This window comes from Octopus bimaculoides, chromosome 4 (assembly GCF_001194135.2).
Source record: "Octopus bimaculoides isolate UCB-OBI-ISO-001 chromosome 4, ASM119413v2, whole genome shotgun sequence".
NCBI classification, from domain to species: Eukaryota; Metazoa; Mollusca; class Cephalopoda; order Octopoda; family Octopodidae; genus Octopus; species Octopus bimaculoides.
Window position 1 is genome coordinate 102,379,245 of NC_068984.1, and position 23,248 is coordinate 102,402,492.

General features: G+C 35.0%; 1 protein-coding gene across 1 annotated transcript in view; it reads right to left on the reverse strand.

The window, feature by feature from the left end:
- The window catches only part of LOC106883773 (protein broad-minded), a 264,423-nt gene that overhangs the window by 214,294 nt on the left and 26,881 nt on the right, over window positions 1-23,248 (reverse strand). Inside the window, exon 3 of the mRNA XM_052967655.1 lies at window positions 3,526-3,693. Coding sequence (XP_052823615.1) covers window positions 3,526-3,693 — 168 coding nt within the window. The remainder of the gene's footprint in view (window positions 1-3,525; window positions 3,694-23,248) is intronic.

The following is a 23,248-nucleotide window of genomic DNA, read 5'->3' on the forward strand; positions in this document are numbered from 1 at the left end:
TGTGTGTATATATATATATATATATATATATATATATATATATATATACACACACACACACACACACACACTTCAATTTAGTGCATATACATGCACACAGAGTGTTTGGAATAAATTTGACAGTTTGTTTAGAAGGGAAAGAAAATTAAATATCCTATCTAAAAATAAAAACATTTTGAAAAATCAAAAAATATCAACAAGGTTATGCCTGGGAAATAACTATTTACTCAAAGTAGTCATCCTCAGCTTCCAGTATGGCTTTGAAATTGCTCCAGAACCTGGTACATGCATTCCTCACTATGTCTCTGGTATGATCTTTAAACACCTCCTTGATCTCAGCCACTAGCTCAGTCTTGGTGTTGCAGGCAGTGCAGTTGGTGTCTTTTTTTAACCATGACCCACACATAATAATCCATGGGATTACAATCGGGGAAATTAGACGTCCAGAAATTAGGGCTAGTAATGTCGTAGCAATTCTCTGACAACCACTTCTGACTCTTTTCCAGAGGTATAGCAAAGAGCTGAATCTTGCTACCACACATATAACCTTCCAGTAGCAACCATCTATAGTCAGGGTTTGATCACAATCTCCAGTATTTTCACATAACTCGTCTAAATTGAGCTTAAAGTCTTGTAAAGATATAGGGTAATATGACAGTAATCTTACTGGAAACACTCAAAGACCATCAGAGTTTAAGGGAACTTGGTTTTCATTATATGTGGGACATCACATGTAATATAGGCAAGCCAATGGTTGCATTGAGCAGTAGTCATGATGTTGGTATTTTGATACCCAGTATAAATCATCATGACTGGTAATTCTTTTCCAAAAGTCAGATGTCTTCCATGTTAATGAACTTTTTCTCAACTACAACTTTAATCTTTATGCTCTCAAATATCATTGACTATTCACCTAAACATCAACATATATTGCCAAATTTAGCCCACACCCTGTATATAGTCATTAAACTTAAGTCACTGTCAACATTTTGACTTGTAAAAGTTTAATAAACATAAACTCTACTGAAAAGTATTGAATTACTTTTATATATAACTTCACACTCACACATGCTATATGTGTGTATGTATATATATATATATATATATATATATATATATATATATGATATATGTATACATACACATATGTGCATGCATGTGTGCTGTGTGTATGTATGCATGTATATTAAAGCAGTTAAAATAGAAATTTATATCATCATTACACCAGGTTTCACATTACCACTTTTTCAATACAACTTAATAATTTATTACAATTTACCAACTACATGTTTGACATAAATACTAAAAGAATACTAAAAGAATAGTTTTCAACTAGCAATAACCATGTTTTGGATTTATTTCTTTGGCTATGGATGTAAGTATTAGAGTAAGAAAACTGAGGCAGAAGGGTTATACATGGAAACAGAGAGGAAGAGAGTGTAAGAAGGGGAGAGAGAGACTGGGGAAAACAGAAGAGAAAAGAAAGTTAAGAAAATATATGAATAGGAAGAGAGAGAAAAAGAAAGATATAAAGAAGATAAAGAAATAGAATGGGGACAAGGAAAAGCAGAAGAGGAGAATGTGATGATTAAATAATCTAGTCGAGTGTTTGCTGACTTAAGTTTCACTTTCTGTACAAAAGGTTTCACAGCTACTTCATTGTTTAATAATTAACAAAAAAAGGAAGCCACATGTTACAAAAATGCATTCCATTAATTCTAGTATGCACAATGGACATAAAAGATGTTTCATGGCACATGATAAATATATAATCAGTGAGTCTGAAGTATTTACTGAAATATTTAGACTTACTGTGTTTTCTTTTATGTAATCTTGTGATGAATGTGGGACACTTCATCAGTGATGTTTCTTGTTGGGGTCAATAGTTGTTTCAGATCTTTCAACAATCAGACACACTTACATAAGCAATCAAGTCTCACCTACTGTCCAGTGAGCACTACCTCTTTCAGGGCACATACCTCTTGATCCATAATTACCTTCAACCAAGCACTGCATCCATAACTAACTTGATGGCTTTCTAACAAATGGTCATTGCGATGTAGGTACAGAAGAGAAACTAGCCAGTACCGTCCATATCTTACCTTAATGGGATCACTCTAAGAGTTTGTAGAGTGATGCCTGTGCAGAAACTGATTATGTGTTCTATAAAAATATTTTTTCTCATATTCAAGATGTGGTTCATTTGGATTTCAATAGGAATCCACTTCTTTTTAAACAAAACAGTATTTTTGTTACAATAAACAATACACTTCATTCGCAAACTCATACAGATGATAATTTCATTCGAGTGACTTATTTTAATGTCAAAAATCTAAATGGCAAGATGGTCACAAGTTGAAAGCTTTTGGTAAAAGACCTGATTGATATGGGCTGATCTGGTATGATACAACAACTTTCCATATGAAACCAGAGCTAGGCCCTAGTTTCTTAAATCCTTTCAAGGTTTAATAGATATTTGTATCTTACATTATTTCACATACAGAGGCACGAGTGTGGCTGTGTGGTAAGAAGCTTGCTTCCCAACTACATGGTTCCAGGATCAGACCTACTGGGTGGCACCCTGAGCATGTTTTACTATTATAGCCTGAAGCTGATCAAAGCTTTGTGAGTGGATTTGGTAGACAGAAACTGAAAGAAGTTCTTTGTACCTATATATATGAGTGTGTGTCTGCATTTATGTTGGTCCCCACCATCACCGTTTGACAATTAGTGTTGGTGTGTTTACGTCCCTGTAACTTAGCAGTTTGGCAAAAAGAGATCAATAGACTAAGCACTAGGCTTTAAAAAATAAGTCCTATGGTCGATTTGTTTGACTAAAACCCTTCAAGGCAGTGCCCCAACATGGTCACAGTTAAATGACTGAAACAAGTAAAAGAAAAAAAAATACTTAAGTAGTACTTTTGAGAAAGGTATAAAAGCTACAACTCACATTTCTCCTTCATTTAGTTACACTAATCATCCCAGTTTAATACATTTGCTATTAAAGATAAATGTTTAAGCAATAAATATAGATAACTGATGTTTTGATTCAATAATATTCCATTATAGCAGTTCCTTGATAAGGACTTCTTTGACCAAGGCATCTTATCCAAAGGTTATTAACGAATGGTATGAAAGTTTCTGATGGATGAGATGATAACTTATTATTCAGCAGTGCAAATACTTCGATCCATGCAATAAGTACAATAACTGAAGAAAACTTCAAGGCAAACATGAAGCCTCCTCTACTACACTAGCTTAAAAGGTCTCAGAAAAGGGAGCTTCATATATCTTGATATAACTAGATATCTGGATTCAGAGCCAATCACTGGTTACTGAACACAGTTTGCTTTGATGTTTACGTTTGATACCTTGTTGTACTCAGCTTTGGCCATGAGGTAAAGCTTAGAAAAATATGAGAAACTAAGGACAAAAGATTCTTCAAAACGAATCCTTTCCTTGTCCACTAAAAGACATGATACAAGGGGACATTTGCAAACTGCTGAAAAGATTGATAAGACTTACAGCTTTGAATTAATTATGGTGTCTGTAATTCTCTCAACCAATGTCAGTCCTTCTTCTTTGGTGGTACTATTCAAGGAGATTTCTGAAGAATGTTTGTCTATCTCTTCATCTATCAATGGACCAAGAATGTTTTCTACCTGTCTTCTTAGCTGCTTCACAAAACCAAGCCTGAATAAAGAAACAAACACAAATACATGATTTGAAACATTCATATTTATATATTAATTACTTTTCTACCTCCAATAAAGAAGTGTGTGTGGGGGGATATTCCATGTTCTCATAAGTTATGAAAGTTTACTCATGTTAAAATGGATATGCTTGCATTATGTTTCTAATATATAGTATATATAGTATAGCTTGTTTCTAATGATATATATATATATATATATTGTTATACTTGGGGATGGTCATCTTTTGTAAATTAAACACACACACTATCTATTTGATCTTCACTTTAGTTTTATTATTATTATTATTATTATTATTATTATTATTATTAGCTTATTTATCTGTCAAAGTTCTTTCATCATACATTCTGTAACCTCTTCAGTGATTTTCTGTTTCATGTGTCACCTCTTGTCCTGCCTATTCAATTTTGGCTTTCTGTGGATACCAGAAAGGTGAATAAATAAACTAAAAGTAATAATGATAAAACTAAAGCAAAGATCAAATAAATAGTGCATGTGTATAATTGGCAAAAGATGACCATCACCAAGTTTAACGATATTTACAGTTCTATATTTAAGAGATGAGGAATTATTTACATTATTTACATTATTTACATTTGACGGATATTTGTCCTCATTTTGTTTGTTGTTAACACAACGTTTCAGCTGATATACCCTCCAGCCTTCACCAGGTGTCTTGGGGAAATTTCGAACCTAGGTTCTCATTCCTAACGATGTTACTATTATTATATTATTATTATTATTACTATTATTAATCAGGTCGCTGCCATGAATCGAACTCGGAATCTTGGGGCTAGTAACCCGCGCTCTTAACCACTACGCCATATGCCCGTAGGCAATTATGGAGTGAATTTTAGGGCTTATAAATCTATTATTTTTCTATCCTTCCTCAATACCGGTTCCCATATGCTATTCATATCTGCACTCGGTCTGCTTAGGAGGTTGTTGTGTCCTAGCATATGTGCTGCTTCTTTTAGTTTTCGTATTTTCCAGTGTTGTTCCCTGTGACAAGGCTGACCCTTTGAATTACAGGCACAACAGAAACAGGAAGTAAGAGAAAGTTGTGGTGGAAGATTACAGCAGGGTTCGCCACCATCCCCTGCCGGAGCCTTGTGGAGCTTTAGGTGTTTTTGCTCAATAAACACTCACAATGCCCGGTCTGGGAATTGAAACTGCGATCCTATGACCACGAGTCCACTGCCCTAACCACTGGGCCATTGCGCCTCTACACTTTGGCAGTACATATTCTAAAAAGGGATTACAAACATGTATCCTTGTTTGGCAGTACATGTTCTAAAAAGGGGATTAGATATATGGGAAAGGAACATAGAAGGTCTGACTTTGGCTGCACAAGATTTATGCCACAAAAGTAACAACAAAAATACAATGGGGCTAACATCAACTACCTAGTAGGTAGTCAGAACAGAGAAACTACATATTATGTAATCAGAACAGAGAAACAACTGACCACATAATTTCTTGCTGGATTGGACAGGCAGCTATATCCATTGAGTATTATGCTAATACTTTGCTGAAAGCTGAGAAGTGATATAAGCATACAAGCTGGAAAACATTTGAATAGACTGACAAGGTCAAAGAAACAAACTATCAAGATATCATAATGAATGAAAGGAATGCAAATTTTTGTGCTGTGATAGACATCTCAATATTATCCTGACTAGATATCCCACCAAAAAGAAGTCAAGAAACAAAGTACAAGACTCTTGAAATGGAAAAACAAACTTGAGCAGAACAGGTGAGTTACAAAAATGTTATCCCTACTCAGTACAACTTACATTCTATGGAAGACACTTTCAGTTCAATAGTACAACTCACAGAGTACACTTTCTGCACAATTATACCCTAATACTATAACACAACCCATGCAGCAGCAAATACGTGACTCAATGAAATAACACTAGTAATATAACACTTCTACAGATGATACCTGTAACAATATAAACCCTGTGGTACAATTTAGATGTATAATACAATAAAAGTAGCATACACACACCACACATCAGGAATACAGATGTATATTAGATTGTGCAGAAGCCAAAATAGAGAGGATATCAAAGAAAATAAGATTAAGAAATATTAGGACCTAGCTATAGAGGTGAAGAGATTGTGCAAGACAAAGTAGAGAATCGTTCCTGTGGTAATTGGGGCACTTGGCACAACAGCCAAAACGCTCCCTATGAGGCTGAAGGATACTGAATTTGAGATGCACATTGTTCACCTGCATAAGAGTGCCATCACGTATGCTGCAAGAACCCTAAGAAAGATTCTTGAGATCTGAGGAGACATGTCACCAAACCCCAGGATAACATTCCGGCTAACTAATGTTGTAGGATTTTTACATTCAAACTGAAGGGGTAATAGAAGCTAGAAGGCCTGATTTAGTTGCAGTATACAAAGAGAATAGAAAGTGTCAGGTAATTAACTTTACAGTTCCAAGTAATGAGAAAGACAATATAAGAGGTATAGAGAAAATAGCAAAGTTCCAGGACCTAGCCATTGAATTACAAAGGTTAAAGAAAGTGTGGGTAAAATATATCCCTGTAGTTATAGGTGCATTAGAAACTATTCCTAAAGATTTGAACAGATGGATAGAGGAAACAGGCATAAAACCTAGTTTAGTACAGCTCCAGCAAACAGTATTATTAGGGATAGCTAGGATATTTACGAGAATTCTTAGCATCTAAGATTACTTGTTGTAGCCCTGATTTTTCCAACAGTTTAATCTGTTGTGTGATATGAAATAATAATAGTAATAATAATAATAATCCTTTCTGCTAAAGGCACAAGGCCTGAAATTTGTGGGGAGGGGACTAGTCGATTACATCAAACCTAGTGTTTCACTGGTACTTAATTCACTGATCCGGAAAGGATGAAAGGCAAAGTCGACCTTGACGGAATATGAACTCAGAACATAGCAACAAACAAAATACTGCTAAGCATTTCACCCAGCATGCTAATGATTCTACCAGCACACCACCTTGACAATAATAATAATATGCAGTACCAGGCAGTGACTCTCATGGCTTCCGATCTTAACTGATTGGAAGTGTTATCATGTACATTGTTTTGTCTTCATATAAAAGATGGGCTACAGCAAATATTCTGCTCAATACTACAGATTCGCTCGACCTTAACCAGCTGAGCATGTCCCTTAGTGGCTGACGATATGTACATCACTGACCACGAGCAGAAGTAGTAGGGGTGCATCATAGCCATGTGTGGAGAGGAATTCTTTGGGGTTTGGATAATTCACCTTTGGAAACATGGATGTTTTGTTCAACATCTTTAAACAACCCTTATTCAGGGACCTTTTGAGTGGGATGGGCCACTCGATATGAAAAAAATTCTAACTGGGTCCCAACCTGCAAGGTCATGCACTGTTTATTTAGTTGCTGTATACAAAGAGAATAGAAAGTGCCAGGTAATTGACTTTAGAGTCCCAAATGATGAGAAAGACAATATGAGAGGTATAGAGAAAATAGCATGAGATTACTCTATCGTGCACATTGTGATGCATGTGCTTGGTGTACCCTTATCAGATGGGTAGTTATGATGGGTATACTGGGCTTCGTATATTTTGCCCCAGTGTCACTTTGATGGCATGCATTGCTCTCTCAATCAATAATACCTAATTTAAAAGAAAACAATTTTTTTTCCTTCTTCCCTTTTTTCTACCACAGGACTGTAAATGAACAATCTAGCATGTTTATTTTTATGGCCTACCAATGTATACAGTGAGTTTCTCTGCCCTAGGCATCAGGAAGACACTTGGCAAGAAATGGAAACAAAATTGAAAGAAAGAAGAGAATAATGATAATAATAATAAGAAGAATTTCTCATTCTGTGGTTCAGCCTAGATCAACTTACATAGATCAAGCTAAGTGAGATCAATCTTAGCCTGGAACGTGTAATTAATTTAATGTTTATTATACTCGAGAACTGACTGCATGACTGATTTGCTCTAGGATTAGTAGGCCAGACATCTCACAGATTTGATAAATAACATTGAAAGTCATGAAAGTAGTGGCTATTCAAGTCTGTGTATCATCATCAGTAGGAGCAAAATCAACAATAGCAATAGTAATAAGGTACTGTGCTAACAGAATTGTCAGTGCCATGGGAAAAATACTTTGTGGTATTTTCATTTGGCACTTGACATTCTAGATTAAAATCTCATCAAGGCCAGCTTTTACTGGCATACATCAGTTGAGAATAGAAAGTGCCAGGTAATTGACTTCTCAGCTTTAATAACCTTATAATGTAAAGATTTACAAGATGCAAAATTAAGACAAAATCTTCTACATTGGTTTCAAATGTAGGCACAAGGCCAGCAAGTTCAGGAGAGGGGTTAAGTCAATTACATTGACCCCAGTGCTCAAATGATACTTATCTTATCAACCCCAAAAGGATGGAAAGCAAAGTCAACCTTGGTAGAATTTTAACTCAAAACCTAAAGATGGATGAAATGCCACTAAGCCTCTTGCCCAATGTGCTATCAATTCTCCCATAAGTGTCTTCTATATTAGCATCATACTCTACAATTTGTTCTCATCAAGATGCTGAGTTCTGTGAGTTTAACAAGTCACTAGTTTTACACACACACACACGCGTGCGTGCGCATATATCATCATCTTCTATTGTGCATGTTCTATGATGACATGGGTTGGATGGTTTGACAGGATCCATTGGGCCCAAGGACTGCATTGTGCTCCAATGTCTGCTTAAGCATGTCTCTTAAGGCTGGATGCCCTTCCTAATGTCAGCTACTTTACAGTATGTATCAGAGGGAGTTTTTGTGGTACCAGCACTAGTGAGGTCACCATGCAGCCTACAAGACTAAGCTACCCTTCAACTGAATGGGGCTACAGTACAGAGGGGAAACAGATTTAAGCTAGGAAATGAAAGGTTAATGTATGAGAGAAGGAGCCAAAATAGAACAGGTTTCTTGTTATAGAGGAGTTACATGGCTACACACATTATAGAAGAGTGGATGTGAGCAACTGGGGTGGAGCTGAAAAGAGCTGAAATAGTCATAATGAGGTGTCAAGGTGGATCCTCAAGGTATGGGGTGAGTAGAAGCGAGTAAGACAAGAGGAAAGGAAATGAGGTGTAGACAGAGGATGCAAGAGTGTACGGGAGAGTGAGAGATGCCAAGAAGTGGGGGATGGATGAGGGAATGAATACAATAAATGAAGAATAAGTATTGAGAGATGATAAGTATACATTGGAGGGAAGGTAAGGGAGAGTAGGTGATGACTCTCAAGACTGGGTAGGGTTGAGAGATGGATGTAGTGACTGGTGAGAGGGCATGAGGTGATTAATAATACATGAGTACAATGTTATACACCTTGAGGATACACCATTACCATCTCCTCTCTCTTTTTCCAACTTAGGAAGCCATGTACCTCCTCTTCAGGAAGACACCTGTGCCTGTCTCACTACTCATACTTTCACTTACTTCATTTCTATATTCCTGAGGAATCTTGTCATGTGGATACTTAGTGAGCTCACAATGAGACAATGTCTTGAAAAAAATGACACAGTACACTTTGTAAATTAGTTGTTGTTAGGAAGGGCATCTAGCTGAAGAAACCATACCAAAGCAGACATTAGAACTTGATGTAGTCCATTGGCTCATCAGCTCCTGTTGGACCATCCAACCCATGCCAGCATGGAAAATGGGCATGAAATGATGATGATGTTGGTATATATATGTGTGTGTGTGTGTGTATGCACAAAAATTTTACATACATATATATATATATATATATACATCATCATCATTACCACTACCATCACTATCCGCATCCTTCCTCATCATTGTTGGCCATTTCATCATCATCATTGTCATCAGTGTAAAACAATGACTTGTGTACATGTGTGTGTGTATATGTATATATATATATATATATATATATATATATATATATGTGTGTGTGTGTGTGTGTGTGTGTGTGTGTGTGTGTGTGTGTGTATATATATATATATATATATATATATGTTTGTGTGTGTGCATGTGTGTGTGTGTGTGTATATATATATATGTATGTATGTATAAAACATCAGATCAAGTAAGTACAATATTAGTTTACCAATAGTTGTCTGCTCAAATTAAGTTCTTTATTAAAATGATTAGATGAAAGACATTTCTATAATTAAGATCCAGCTCTGCTGTAAGTAAGGTTGAAACAAAAATAATTCCATTCTATCTTTTGGTAGGTGATATTAGTGAAATGTTTTTACTTCTGGAACAAAAGTACCAGAACCAATAGCAGAACAGACAAAGATTAGATTTATAGTGGGATAGTGTTCCAATTACTTCATAGTCCAATAATATTTGGTTTTCTCATGATATGCTGATGAAGGAAATTAATATAATTGTGGATGAGGCCATCTTGATAAGGAAATACATTTGAAATCAATCATCATTTAGGACCAAACTTCTTTATCTTTCTTATTAAGGTCAGGATATAAATTTTTGTTCGTTTCTGGAATCTCCTTAATTTGCCTTAATTTCAGCACATGTCTACCACCACGTTTAGGTTCATTTATATTTTTGATAAGTAGAATGATTTGGTTTCTGTTCTTTTCAATTATTATTATTATTATTATGATTATTATCATATTATTGATTCTCATATTTTAAAAGAATTGACGTAACTCCTCACAAAGGTAAATAGACAATATGAAGAACGTGATGCGATTTCAATAGATATTTTTATTGGTTTGAACGATATTTTGACAGCTTGCCTGTCTTTGTCAAGTTTTTTTCTTTCTTTTTCTTTTTACCAGTTGTAAACTTGAAAATTGAAGGCTGACGGTGTCAGTCCATCAACACGGGAATGCAGGTTGCCCTCCTCAAAATTTTTGAATTTGAATTTCTATAGTTTTCAATTTTTAGGTATCAGTTTTAATTTTGAACTTGACAAAGACGGGCAACCTTTTGGAATATCATTCAAACCAACAAAATACCTATTTCAATCACATCGCACTCTTCATATTGTCTATGATTATTATTTAAAATTATTATTATAATTATTTACGGCAGCGAGCTAGCAGAATTGTTAGCACACTCGGCAAAATGCTTAGTAGCATTTCGTTTGTCTTTATCTTCTAAGCTCCAATACCACTGAGGTCGACTTTGCCTTTCATGCTTTCAGAATTGATGAAATAAGTACCAGTTGTGTACTGGGGGTCAATATAATCAACTAGCCCCTCCTCCAAAATTTCAGGCCGTGTGCCTTCAGAAGAAAGAATTATTATTATTACTGTTACACTGTGTAACAAAACTTTTATTTTTTTTCTTATCTCTGGTTAGTAAGTGTTATTTCCTATTTGCTTCTATCTAGAAATCAAAGGAAATGACGACTGTTTCCTTCAAACTTTGCTCCTGTGACCTGGACATCAATGTTTTGAAACTGTTTACCATTAGATTTCAGACAGATTCAGTGCCGAGTTGCTGAATTAGAAATATCATTTTAACAAATATTCTGCTCAATACCACAGATTTGCTTGTCAGTTGCTTGACCTTAACCACTTAAGCATGTACATTAGTGGCTGATAATAAGTGCATCTCTGATCATGAGCAGAAGTAGTGGGGGAGCGTCATAGCCATGTATTAAAAGGGATTCTTAGGGGGGTTTACTTTCTAGGGGTTAGTGAAGAGGAAATAACAGTTGCTACCCAAGGACAAAAATCATGTTACACAGTGTTATTATTGTTGTAAAGGTGGTGAGCTGGCAGAATTGTTGGCACATGGGACAAAATGCTTCATGACATTTTGTCTGTCTTGATGTTCCAAGTTCAGATGCTGCCAAAGTTGACTTTACCTTTTGTCCTTTTGGGGGTCAATGAAATAAGCACCAGTTGAGTACTGGGATTGGTATAATCAACTTAACCCCTACCCTGAAATTTCTGGCCTAGTACCAAAATTTGAAACCATTATTATTATTGGTGGCAAGCTGGCAGAATTGTTGGCACATTGGACAAAATCCTCCGAGACACTGTCTTTATGTTTTGAGTTCAAATTCTGCTAAGGTCAACTTTGCCTTGCATCCTTTCTACTTGTGTACTACCCCCCTTTCCCAGAATTTCAGGCCTTGTGCCTATGGTAGAAATGATTATTATTGTTGTTGTTTTTGATCTTTTCCTTCTCATCAACATCATTCTTGTTCTTTCTTTCTTTTCTACTACTACTAAACTCATTTTTGATCCACTTTTTCCCATCCTATCTCCCTGCCCAAGGTCCTATAGTTCATATTCCTCCCTCTCCAATCCTTATTCACTAGAACAGCAACCTGCCAGTGTCCCTTTTAAACCTGTAAGAGTTCACATGGAACAGCAGTCATTTATCTCAATCTTCCAGATTAGTTTATGGTTTAACAACAACAGCAGTAGACAATTACCTCTTTCTTGGGTAACAAAATTATCTTAAAGTGTCATTGTTTTGAAATGAACACCAAAGTAGAAAAGTGTATGCTTGTGTGTGTGTGTTAGTTTAAGTTTATGTGGGGGAAGGAAGAAAAGGGAAAATGCTGCAGATGTTATACCACAGAAAAACAAGAACTAAAAGAAAACGAAAAGGTACTTTGCGATATTAAGAGAGGAAATTAGATAAACCGAATGCAGCGTGGAAACAAGGACAAAAGAAGCTTAATGAAATGAATTGCTTGCCAAGGACGGCAACCTGCTGGGACAACATTCTTTTGTTTTCTTTGCTTGAAGTTTGTGTCTTCATTGATTGGTTCAGCCCTGGCATGATGGAACATGACCAAACACTTGACAAGTTTCTATGCAATACAGAACGCTGATGTGGGGTAAAAGGAGAATTACGTATGTGGCACAAAAATAACAAAAGAAAATGAAAGAAAGGGATGACAAGGACAGTAACAACAACCTCAAAATGATAAAAAAAAAAAACATGCAGAAGGACAAATGAAACAAGTGCAGCTTTATTTAACAAAATGTGTGGTTGACCTGCACAGCTTTCAATGAACAGCGTGTACTGATAGAGATAGTGAAGAGTTGAATTGCTATGGAAACAATAGCTAGCAGTGAAGACACTTCAATGGGCTACAAGGCTGTGTTTTACACTTTTAACCTTCGTTTCCTTTACATTTCTCTCTTCCTCTCTGTCTCTGTCTGTCTCTCTCTCTTTCATACATTTTTATTTCCTATAAAAAATTCTCTCTTTTTTGTTTCAAATTTTAGTTTTACTGTTTCTCATGACAATGATTATAAAATAATTACTGGAATGATTTTGCTTTTTTTTTTTTTTTTTTTTAAATTAAATTAATGATGATTATAATTATGATGATAATAACAATGATGATAATGGCAATGTCACCAACAACTATAATAACTAATAATGAGATGAAAAGAAACACTGGACTGATACACATCAGCAACAATAGAAGATGAATTATAACAAAAAACAAAACAAAAAACGTGTAATAAGGGTGAAAATAACAAAACAAATATACAAAATAAATACAAAAAAATTTAATAAAATGATGAGGATGATGTTGGTGGTGTAGTGGTAGGGTGTGTGTGTGTGTGTGTGTGTGTGTGTGTGTGTAAAAAAAAATGAACATAACTTGCAATACATTCCTGCTTAATACACTGAAGTGAATGAATGATCAATATATTGCAAAAGTATCAAAGAAATTAGCAAAAATAAATTTAATTATTACATTAGTGGCTGTAACGAAAATATAATCATTTACAATCGAAAAAAAATGATTTAATAAATGTATGTGTGTGTGTGTGAGTGGGTAAGTTTGGTTGGGTGAATCTGTGTATGCTTATATGTGTGTGTGTACATGTTTGCTTGTGTATGTGTGTGTGTGTGTGTGTGAGTGGGTAAGTTTGGTTGGATGAATCTGCGTATGCTTATATGGGTGTGTGTACATGTTTGCCTGTGTGTGTTTATATGAATGTGTGTGCATATAATATATATATACATATATATATTTATCATTTGAATATGAATGACATGACACAACATAATACACACACACCCAGAGTATTTTGCATCCACCTCATACAGTAGTGGGACAGTTTCAGAAATTTTCAATATTTGTATAATGTTTAAATGTTTGTTACATTCAGCTAGAGAATATTTGACAGGGATGTAACAAACAGCTGAATCTGTTTTGCAGTTAGAAGTCGACAGAGAGAGAGCAAAACAGATTACTGTTGGAATATTGACTGTAGTGGTAAGGTGTGTGTGATGCGTGCGTGTGTGTGTTGTAAGGTGCATGTGAAAGTCTGAATCTGAGAATAGGTTTTCATCTAAAGATCCAAAAGTGAACTTAGTTAAAAGTAAAATGTGATTAATGTAGTACAGCAGTCCCCAAACCTTTCTGGTCATGGACTAGTTTCATGCAAGACAATTTTTCCATAGACCAGGGGATCACACACATAACAAAACACGATAAATTCCTACATATATAATTTATATACATTAAGGTGTGTGGCTTGGTGGTTAGGAGTATTCAGTTCATGATCATAAAGCCATAAGTTCAATTCCCAACAATGTGTTGTTTCCTTGAGCAAGATAGTCCACTCAACTGGTGAAAATGAGTTGTACCTGTAATTCAAAATGACTAGCATTTGTCACATCCAGTGTCACGCCAAATCTTCTTAAGAACTATGTCAAGGGTACGCATGTCTGTAGAGGCTGTTGCTTTGATTGGATCAACTAGAATTCTCATTGTTGTAACCAATGGAGTGTCACATATATAATACAGAAACACCCCAGCAGACTGCAATAGTCAAGTAAATTTCTGTGCAGCACCCAGAGGTTGGGGATCCCTGGTGTAGCACATGGGATGTGACCCTACTTTATTCAAATTCAGAGGACAAGGAAATACAACTTTAAGATGTGTCCTTGTTCTATTCAATATAGAGAAAGTATGTCATTGTAACTCCATCAATGGGTGCACTAAACTGATACCAAGATATCACAAACACACAATGAACTACAACTTTAAGATGCATATATTCACTGAAGTAGATGAAGTAAAATCAAAGACTATGTTCTTGATTTGATGGAAATTCTCCAACAGAACTATTGCATTGGCAATGTTGCTCTTTAGCCTTGTGTTAAGTCTGATTAAGCAGACTAACGATTAAAGTCTTACAGCCATGATCATCCCATCTATTTAGTGAATCAAACACTTCAGTATATCTACAGATTATCTTCATTGCAGACTTCCTGGGTCTTGAGGAACCAACACAAAATTTCATTAGGTAATTGTTGGGCTGAAATACCAAGTTGTATTTAATGAAATAAATAACGATGTAGTGAGGTTATATGTAATACGAGGTAAAAGAAATATCAAATGAAGATCTCATTGAGCTGAAGAAGATGAAGAAAGTGATAAGGTCAAATTGCCACTAATTTTAACAAGTAAAGATATGGCTGAGGTTTTCTAGTTTTTAGATAAAACTTTGGTTATTTTAATAGAAAACAACTGATGTAATGAATTATGCAAACATCACAAAAGTAAACAACCTTAGATATATTCTTTCAGTAAATATTGATCTAATTAAATTTTCATCAAGTTTATTCTTCTATGTACAGCAAATACATTTCAAAGTTTAATATTAGTAGAGTTTTAAGTCTTTATTTAGAAGTAATGTAATGCCTTTGTGAATAGGAATATATATGATAGGAACTTAACCTCTGAGTATTAAACTAAGTACTGTATTTGAAATGAAGACCTTGAAGGCAGAACCCCAGAATGGATACAGTCCAATAACTGAAGCCAGTAAAAGAATGTGAAGTATTGGGTCAATCCATAACTAATGTGTTTTTTTCAACTGCATGAACTAAAAGTTGAGGCGGACAGAATAAACTACTTGCATTAACTTGCTATAAAAGCAGGTAGTAATTTTACCTTGTACAAAAAGGCGGCGAGCTGGCAGAATCGTTAGCATGCCGGGCGAAATGCTTCGTGGTATTTCGCCTGTCTTTACGTTCTGAGTTCAAATTCCGCCGAGGTCAACTTTGCCTTTCATCCTTTCAGGGTCGATAAATTAAGTATCAGTTATGCACTGGGGTCGATGTAATCGACTTAATCACTTTGTCTGTCCTTGTTTGTCCCCTCTATGTTTAGCCCACTGTGGGCAATATTAAAAAAAAAAAAAAGGAATTTTACCTTGTACTTATTCTTAGTGAAAGTTTTGAAGAATGCAGTTCGATTTTAACAGTTATTTTTTCAAAGCTATAATGGAAGTGACAAAGGAGCATATTCGGCATATGAGTTCTATAAAGGCAACAATGCAACAGAGAGTGCGAGGAATATTAATGCAGTATATGGGGATCAGACATTAAGCGTAAGCTAGAGTCAATGGTGGTTCCAGAAATTCTGAACCGGAAACTACTGCCCAGAAGACGAGCCTTGTCCTGGAAAATCTGTAAAGCTTGACGAAGATGTCCAGCAAACCCTGGTGGAACAAAATCCCATTGCAATTGTTGAGGAACTAGCAGAGAAACTTGGATTTGGTCATTTAGCCATTCATCAACACCTGCATGCCATTGGAAATGTCAGCAATTTGGGTCAATGGGGTCCTCACAAACTTTCTGAGTCTAATCGTGTGCAGAAAGTAAATGTGTGCTCTTCTTTACTGTCATGTCTCATGAATGAACCCGTTTTGGACTAACAGGTAATGAGAAATGTTTTCTCTATAAAAATGCCACACGCCGAAGACAGTGGGTAGGAAAAGAAGAAGCACTGGCACCCCAGGCTAAAGAAAGTCTTCACCCATGTAAGGTGTTGTTATCTGTTTGATAGGATATGAAAGGTTTAGTCCATTTTGAACTTTTAAATCCAAACCAAATGATAGCAAAGGAGATCTACTGTGAGCAGTTTGAGCAGCTTAAGTCAGCACTAGAAGAAAAACGACCATCTTTGGTTTCAAGAGGAAAGGTGTTCTTCCATCAGGATAATGCTCGGTCACATACAGTGAAGATGACATTCCAAAGGCTGGAGGGGTTTGAGTATTCACCGGACATTGCCCCATCTGACTATCATTTATTCTACAGTCTTCAAAATCATTTGGACAGAAAAAATATGAATTCTGTAGATGAGTACTGGAGAACATTACTGGAGGAGTATTTTCGTCATAGATAAGTGAATTTTGGAAGAGGCCTGACCCAATACCTATGTACGTACATGCATTCAGACATACACAAACATATGTACATACATACAAACATAAATAAGCAGACATTGTGTATGCAATATATAAATAGTTCAGTCAGAATATGAGAATATGATGGAAATGAAACTTTGGTCAAAAAACAAATATCTTATTTAATTGAAAAACAAAGTCTTCTTGAGGATGTCTCTATAATGATGAATATGTTATTGGACTGCTGTATTTTACTTCGTTTATTGATCCTAGGAATAGCTAAGGCACTAAACTGTAAATCATGAAGTATCTAGTCATTATACTTGGCAGTTTGCCATTTGCACTACCTCATCCACTCTCTATTAAACAATATCAATAAAAACAACAACAACAATAATAATAATAATAATAATAATAATAATAATAATAATAATAATAATAATAATAATAATAATAATAAAAAATTTATTATGGTTGAATGGTGATGGTGGAACTTAAACATGAACATCACTTTCTATAGACCTCAATCAGTTAAACAGGAAAGAAATAGCATTGCCATTTCACAGTTGGGTGGTTGGTATTAGATAGGACATACAGCTATAAAAAGTATTGCTCTTAAAAAACAGAAAAACACTCAATTTTCAAAACCATCCACTTCCGGGGAAATAATTTGGCACTTTTATTTGCCAAATGATGCCACACCAGTGAGCAATCACAATATTTGATCAGTTAGTTTTGTCTATAAAACTTTCATTTTAGTTATTAACAGTCATTAATTTAAAACATGAGAGGTGTGGGACTTAGTATTACAGAAGAAAGACAGGAATTTGAATTAAAAAAACCATTACTTTATTTGTTTCACTTATCTTACCTATACACAAGAACATCAATAACATTTAACTGATTTCTTTATTTGGCATAAAGGCATAAACAGCGAGAAAAATAATATTTATAATAAACTTAAATAAAATACATGTATGTTGTTACATAATAAAATGAAGTAAAAAAAAATAAACGGTTCTGATAATATTGATTTCTCATAGTCGAACAAAACCACCTATCATTAATATAGAAGAAACAAGATTGTGTGATGATCATGATTTAGTTTTTTAATGCTCCAGAGAATCAGTGATACAAATGAACCAGCAATTATAACCAGTAATTAAAACCAAATTGTGAACTCAACAATTGACACTTATTCTATTCGTTCCACTATGTCTACCTGAAATCTACAATACCATCATCATCATCCTTTATTGTCTGTTCTCCATGCTGGTATAACCAGAGTGACAAGCAGGAGAGCTGTACCAGGTTCCAATCTGATTTGGCTTGGCTTCTTCTATTGGATGTTTATATAATGTTTATATATAGGTGCAGGAGTGGCTGTGTGGTAAGTAGCTTGCTTACCAACCATATGGTCCTGGGTTCAGTCCTACTGCATGGTACCTTGGGCAAGTGTCTTCTACTATAGCCTCGGGCCGACCAAAGCCTTGTGAGTGGATTTGGTAGACGGATTTGTATATGCATATGTATGTGTGTGTATATGTTTGTGTGTCTGTTTGTCCCCCCCAGCATCGCTTGACAACCAATGCTGGTGTGTTTACGTTCCTGTAATTTAGTGGTTCAGCAAAAGAGACTGATAGAATAAGTACTAGGCTTACAAAGAATAAGCTCTGGGGTCGATTTGCTCAACTATAAAGGCAGTGCACCAGATGGCCGCAGTCAAATGACTGAAACAAGTAAAAGAGTAGAGTATATTTAGAAATAAAAGTAAAACAAAAGTAACACCTCAACTAATGATAATGGATTCTTTGCTTCATTTTGGGATAAAAAGCTTGTTTCTTCATCCTAGCCAAGCCAACTATTCTCCCATTGTTACTTAAAGTAATCTTAGACCATATCTGTATCCTTCATTTTCCACCTGATATAGAACTTGAGTAATTGTAAGGAAGAGTCTGTAGGAGAAGACAACCTCCAAATAATGTATACCTATTCACTTTAACAAGTCATATTCAATTACCATCAAGCAAAGGCACAGTACTTGGCTGTGTTTAGTATTTCTTGCTAAAGGTAACAAACTTGTTATCTTTGGTTAGTTCTGTTCTTAATAGCACTGAACAAAAGATGTGAAACTGGGATAATATTGGTTTCAAATTTTGGAACAAGGCCAGCAATTTTGGAGAAGGAATTAAGTAGATTACATCAGCCCCAATGTTCAACTGGGACTCATTTTATTGACCTGAAAGGGATGAATGGCAATTTGAACTCAGAATGTAGGAATGGGTAAAATGCTGCTAAGCATTTAACCCAGGTGCTAATGATTTTGGCAGCTCACCACCTTATGAAACTGGGATAATATTGACATGTAATATCTACTGGCCTGAAAGATATCCTTTCTAGATTCATAAATATTGAGTCAATTTTGGTAGGGCACTAATAAAACTGTCTGAAAGAAGGTCATGATGTCAGCACTTCAATCATAACCCTAAACACAAGAAAATTTTGAAGTTAGCTCTAGAAGTCTAACAAGTCACTTATTTAATATTATCCTACTACTAGACATGGCTGTGTGGTAAGAATATAGCCTCAGGCTGACCAAAGCCTTGTGAGTGGATTTGATAGATGGAAACTGAAAGAAGCCCATCATGTATATGTATATCTCCATGTATGTGTGTGTTTGTGTTTATTTTCTGTCACTGCTTGACAACTGATGCTGGTGTGTTTAAATCCATGTAACTTAGCAGTTCAGTAAAAGAGACTGACAGAATAAATACCAGGCTTAAAAAAAAAAGTACCAGGGTCGATTCATTCGACTAAAAATTCTCCATGGTAGTGCTCCAGTATGACCACAGTCTAATGACTGATACAAGATAAAAAGTAAGATATAAAAGATATTGCATACAACAATGAGCTGGTGGTATATATTGATGGTATATATTTACAATTAGGACAGCTGAACCAACAGCTGGAAGACCTTAGTGAACCTGATGTCATTTAAAGATGAGATCAGATCTCATTTAACTCTCTTCTTACCATATTTCTGTTGGCATGAACTACCTTTTGTTTCAATTAATTTTGAAAATAATGAAGAATTTATTAAAATAACTTTATCACTGTTAAGCTGGTGAATGAAACAAATTAACATGGAAGTTTACATTTTATCTTTTACTTGTTTTTGTCATTAGACTGTGGCTATGCTGAGGCACCGCTTTGAAGAATATTTAGTTGAATGCCTGGTACCTATTCTATCAGCCTCTCTTGCTGAATTGCTAAGTTATGGGGATGTAAAAACACCATCACCAGTTGTCAAGTGGTAGTAGTGGGAGACAGACAGACACAAAGACACACACACACACACATATATATATATATATATATGTGTGTGTGTGTGTGATGGGCTTCTTTCAGTTTCCATCTACCAAATCCACTCACACGGCTTTGGTTGGCCCGAGGCTATAGTAGAAGATATTTGGCCAAGATGTCACACTGAACCCAGAACCATGTGGTTGGGAGGAAGCTTCTTACCACATAGCCACACCTGCTGAAGAATTTAATTTAGATCATTTTAAAACAAGAAATTTGTATCATAGAACCAGAAGTGATCTCAGATGGGTTGGTAATAAAAAAGGATTAAAAAATTCTGCAATCATAATCTTCTCTAATTCCAACACTATATCAATGCATATTTGAAATACTATTTCAACCATATTAAAATATTATTGAGACAAATGGTCAAAGAAAATATCTACAATAAGCCCTATTGTCTACTTCTTGAAGATTAGCTCTTGTTTTCCTGATGAAAACTTGGTTGTCTGTGGCAAATAGTATCAAATAATTGCTGTTTTGTTAATTAGATAAATAATCTTATATGAGTTATACTAACATTAATTTTATAATTCCCAAAAGAGCAAAAGACAATAATGCATATTATGTGAGATTTATAATTCATCTAGCAATGATTCTATTCATTGTAACTCAACTGATATATCAAATATTCCCGATTATTATCAATTGTTTAATAACAGCTTCCTTTCAAATCATTTTTTGTTTGTTTGTTTGTTTTTAGTTAATTAGTGAAGTGGGTGATGGTCAGTGCCTATTGTCTTTGTAATGAGATCAATGTTACAGATATTTAGTTCAAACTTCTGCAGATCTTGTGTCATTTGTAGGAAAACTGAGGTAGCAACATATTACACAGAGTCGTAGCTTTGAGTACTGATGGCTCAGTACTTTGTCTAGCATTTCAACACTAGGTTCTTTATCTAGTGTCTGTTGAGTTTGATTTGTTTTGAAGCTTATATATATATATATATATATATATTTTCGAGTGAGATCGTTGCCAGTGCCCCTGGACTGGCTCTTGTGCGGGTGGCACATAAAAGACACCATTTTGAGCGTGGCTGTTTTCGTGCGGGTGACACGTAAAAGCACCCACTACACTCTCTGAGTGGTTGGCGTTAGGAAGGGCATCCAGCTGTAGAAACTCTGCCAAATTAGATTGGAGCCTGGTGTTGCCATCCGGTTTCACCAGTCCTCAGTCAAATCGTCCAACCCATGCTAGCATGGAAAGCGGACGTTAAACGATGATGATGATGATGATGATATATATGTATATATAAAATAAAACAGAGTTAAAGAAGTGATTTTAAATTCTCAATCGCAGAATAATGCTAATAATATAGCCTGAACAGGATAAACTACCCCTATTTTGCAGAGAAAAGTGTAGGTGGCTAGCTGTGGACCCGAACTCACATCCCCGTGATTACATGTCATGATGCTTTGACCGATTAAGCTAAACTACCCACTACAAATTCCTCTGCAAATTAAGATATATAAATCTCGCTTTATGAGACTATTTTATTCCACATGGGTAGAAATGTAGACATTAAAGAATGGACATAACAGGGAACTTACAAAAGTTCCTCACTAGTTTGAGCTATATTCTCTCTATAAAAACAAGAGAATTTTTGAACTCCAATCAGATGCAAGACAGTTCCAGCATGGTCCATGTCTTTCTAGCTCAACTTTTGAAAATCAAAGATATCTGCGAAACTGGTTAAGTCTTTAAATAAAATTCTAAGCCAATCCTAGTGTATTCTCAACTTTTATATATATATATATATTAATAGTAATAGTAAGACAACAAAAGAATGAATGAGACCTCAATATTATGTAAACAGAGGAATTTATCTGTAATATAATATGTGACAATTATTCGGTTGCCATAATAAAACTTAGAGTTTCGGATGTCGGGGTGGAAATCTGCTCCGGCACCTCGTTAGTTATTAAGACTAACTGACGAGATGCCGGAGCAGATTTCCTCCCCGACATCCGAAACTCAGAGTTTTATTATGGCAACCAAATAATTGTCACATATTACAGATATATATATATATATATATATATATATAGATATAAAACAAAAATATGTTATAGAATTTTATTAGTAAACACCATTAAATTTTAAAACAGATAGTAAAATTTTGTGTATAATTATATTTTCCTGGTAGTCAAATAGTATGTTAGATAAACTTCTCTAAACACTGCTACAGCTTTACTAACAAAAATTGCCTTTCTGTATTATAAATATCACTTAGTCTCATATTCCACTAAATATTTTGTCGTCTTCTCAAAAATTGATAGAACTCAATCATCTTCAAGTTACTTATTGTTAATGTTCAAAATGTTAGTGAAGCCTCATAGTTCTGATAACCCACATAAACTAACTTGACTTCCCATCATTCCATTTCATTGGCATGCTTGGTATAAGAAAAATATTGAGATATAAACCACTTCTTTAACAAATACACAGAAAAAAGGAATCTGTTTCAGCATTTACATCTATTTGTAATGATATACATAAATATATATGGTGATATTTATAGTGATATACCAATTTGTAGTGGTATTATAATGATATACATGTTAGCAATGATATATGTAATGATATACCTATTTACAGTAATATGCGTAAAGATATTTGTGATGATATACTTATTTGTAGTGAGCCACTAAACCTTTTTCTATTTTCTCTCCTTGTTTATGTCTGTGTTCCTTTCTGTTGAAGAGCGTAGGCTCAAAACGTAAAAGACTTCTCACTTCCCGAGCATTAAACTAATACATCTGTTTGTTGTTTACACACCTGTCTTCGTCTGTTTTTTTTTTTTTTGTAAATTATCACCATATATCTATTTATCATGATATATGTAATAATATACTAATTTGTAGTGACATATATAACGATATATCTACATGCAATGCTATCTATAAGGATATACCTATTTCTAATGATATTTGTAACGATGTGCTGATATATTTTATTCAGGTTTTGAACAACTTACAATAAAGTACCATATCGACTTATCCCCCTTTAC